At 39.6% G+C, this 2500-nt stretch overlaps 1 protein-coding gene across 7 annotated transcripts in view; it reads right to left on the reverse strand.

Annotated features, from left to right (window-relative positions):
- Positions 1-2500, reverse strand: part of LOC147007734 (uncharacterized) — a 108825-nt gene that overhangs the window by 69130 nt on the left and 37195 nt on the right. For 4 of the 7 annotated variants that reach the window (XM_085866505.1, XM_085866508.1, XM_085866506.1 and 1 more), the window contains one exon: positions 1114-1272. In XM_085866505.1, the coding sequence (XP_085722631.1) occupies positions 1114-1245 (132 nt within the window). In that variant the 5' untranslated portion in view covers positions 1246-1272. The remainder of the gene's footprint in view (positions 1-1113; positions 1273-2500) is intronic. The other 3 variants (XM_085866507.1, XM_085866509.1, XM_085866504.1) reach the window with 1 other exon arrangement.

Genomic DNA, 2500 nt, shown 5'->3' on the forward strand with positions numbered 1-2500 from the left:
TGACGTTTACGACGTGACAAGTGGTATTTGCCAGTGATAAATCAAGAAAGAAATCCGGAAGCAATTGCAAAATCCAGCCATCTTGTGTTAATGCGAGCAGATGGGCTGAAAGGGCCGATTTGTACTTCCTGTGATTGTGACGAAATTTACAATGACTCTTCTCCATATTCAAATAATAAATGTGGATTCAAAAATTTCATGACAAAAGCTCAAATGGTGGAAAAGGTTATGGCCTTGCACAGACAGACCAAAGGAAGATGAATCATCCACAACCAAAGAACCAAAGGAAAAGATTGACGGGCCCCAACCTCGCCCGTCAAAGTGATGGACAACCACTGCAATTTCCATCTCCATCTCACCAATGATTATAAGAAGGAAAAACAAAACACAGAATCAACAACTGAGCAGTCAGTCAAGGCTTAACTTCTGCGCACAATGCTGTGTGTGTGTGTGTGTGTGTGTGTGTGTGTGTGTGTGTGTGTGTGTGTGTGTGTGTGTGTGTGTGTGTGTGTGTGTGTGTGTGTGTGTGTGTGTGTGTGTGTGTTTGTGTGCGCGTGTGCTGGCGTGCTTCTGGAGCCCCATTATTTTTGAAATTTTTTGCATTAAACTTCTTCCTCCCCTCAGTTTGTTCCACTTCCTAATTAGACCACTCATAGAAAATTTCGTTGAAATCAATAATTGTCTCGGGGGGGGGGGTCCACGAGCCAATCAAAATTGTATCTCAAGTTTATTATTTTATGCAAAAGACAGCTACATTTTTGCAAGGAGTTACTCTGAAAAATAATAGCTCGTGTTTTATCATTCTGCATATTTTCCCTATTTAAGGTTACATTTAATCATCCCACTATTCATATCCACAAAATTAAGCAAGAGGCAGCGATTTGATAGATATTGACATTATTAAAAAATAGCTGCCTTATGTTTTATAAAATACATTGGAGCTTATGTTATAAATTGGTTACCATTTCTATATTTTAGTCATATAAACCGAACAAAAGGCAGTGCAAGTCAAAAAATGACTTTATTTTTCAAATTTTGAGAGAACCAGTAACATGAATTAAAGCACTTCAATATAATAAACGAATTGAAAATCCACAGTTTGAATCTTGGTACCTCGTATTGCAGTCGTTCACAGTTCATATCAAAGGTGCCAAATGTCACAACACTCCGAGTCTCAGGCGAATTGTCATTTGTAGATTTCCGCTTGTGCAGGTTTTCTGTCTTGCTCCACAACTTGTAACACATTTTGATAATGTTCTTCAGTTTTGGCTGCTGCAAGAAAATCCGAACTCAGTTTTACTCCATGCTCAGCACAATCATTTACCACATTCATGGCATCAACATTAACAACAGAAGCTTGGAATGCAGCAGAGTTTGACCAGCTTCCAACATCCTCTGCAAGAAACTCATGGTCTATCTCGAGAATTTGAAGAGTGAACCAAGAATCTTGGCTGATTAAATCAGCAAGCGTAGTGGACCGATTGATGCCTGGAGGGAACTTGGGCTTCCCAAACCCAGTGCCAAAACGGTCACATGGCAATGTGTATAACCTCTGGAGGTTTAACAGTCAACAGTCTATCAGGTAGTGCCCGTTTCTCCTCTTGCGGTACTTTGTTACTGAAGAGTGCGAGAAGTACCATCTCTGCAGTGAGGTACCAGAGATGGCGTTGAAAAACTCTGACTGCAATTATGGAAACCTCGGGATTCACAGCTTCATACATTAGCAGAGTGTGATACAGCTTCAAGTGTGCTAAACCAAATATCATCAATTGCCGATATGTATGGGAAAGCACCAACTGTAAAACCACATGTATTTATTTGAAATTCACAAAAACTTGAAAAAAAAATTTGGCAGCTCTGATTGTGCACATATTTAAACTCCAAAAAAGCTGCCGTATGTTGTTTTCAACATATTATCTGAACAAAAAGGACTCATGAGAACATAGCACGAATATGTACAATAAACACTGAAGGTGGATAAAAAAATGTTACTTTCATGAATGGATCCTATTTGAATCGCTGCCGTATGCACATAGTAGAGGACATAGTCCTTCAACTTCGGGCTTCCGGTGTACCCCCTAAACAACTTCTGATTTCATTTAAATTTCACAAAGATTATTATTTTCACCAATGGAACATTTTAAGACGAGGTAGAAGTTAATTGCTTACTATGAGGGCTCCAGAAGCACCCAAGCGTGTGCTGTTCAGAAAGCATAATATTTCCTATTTCCAAACTTCCCTGCTTCTGAATATCGTGGAGCACACTCCCACAAATCTATCTCTATCTCTATCTCTATCTCTATCTCTATCTCTATCTCTATCTCTATCTCTATCTCTATCTCTATCTCTATCTCTATCTCTATCTCTATCTCTATCTCTATCTCTATCTCTATCTCTATCTCTCTCTCTCTCTCTCTCTCTCTCTCTCTCTCTCTCTCTCTCTCTCTCTCTCTCTCTCTCTCTCTCTCTCTCTCTCTCTCTCTCTCTCTCTCTCTCTCTC

This window comes from Eptatretus burgeri, unplaced genomic scaffold (genome assembly GCF_056783735.1).
Source record: "Eptatretus burgeri isolate ZD-2024b unplaced genomic scaffold, Ebu_testis_v1 Ebu_testis_scaffold_33, whole genome shotgun sequence".
NCBI lineage: Eukaryota > Metazoa > Chordata > Myxini > Myxiniformes > Myxinidae > Eptatretus > Eptatretus burgeri.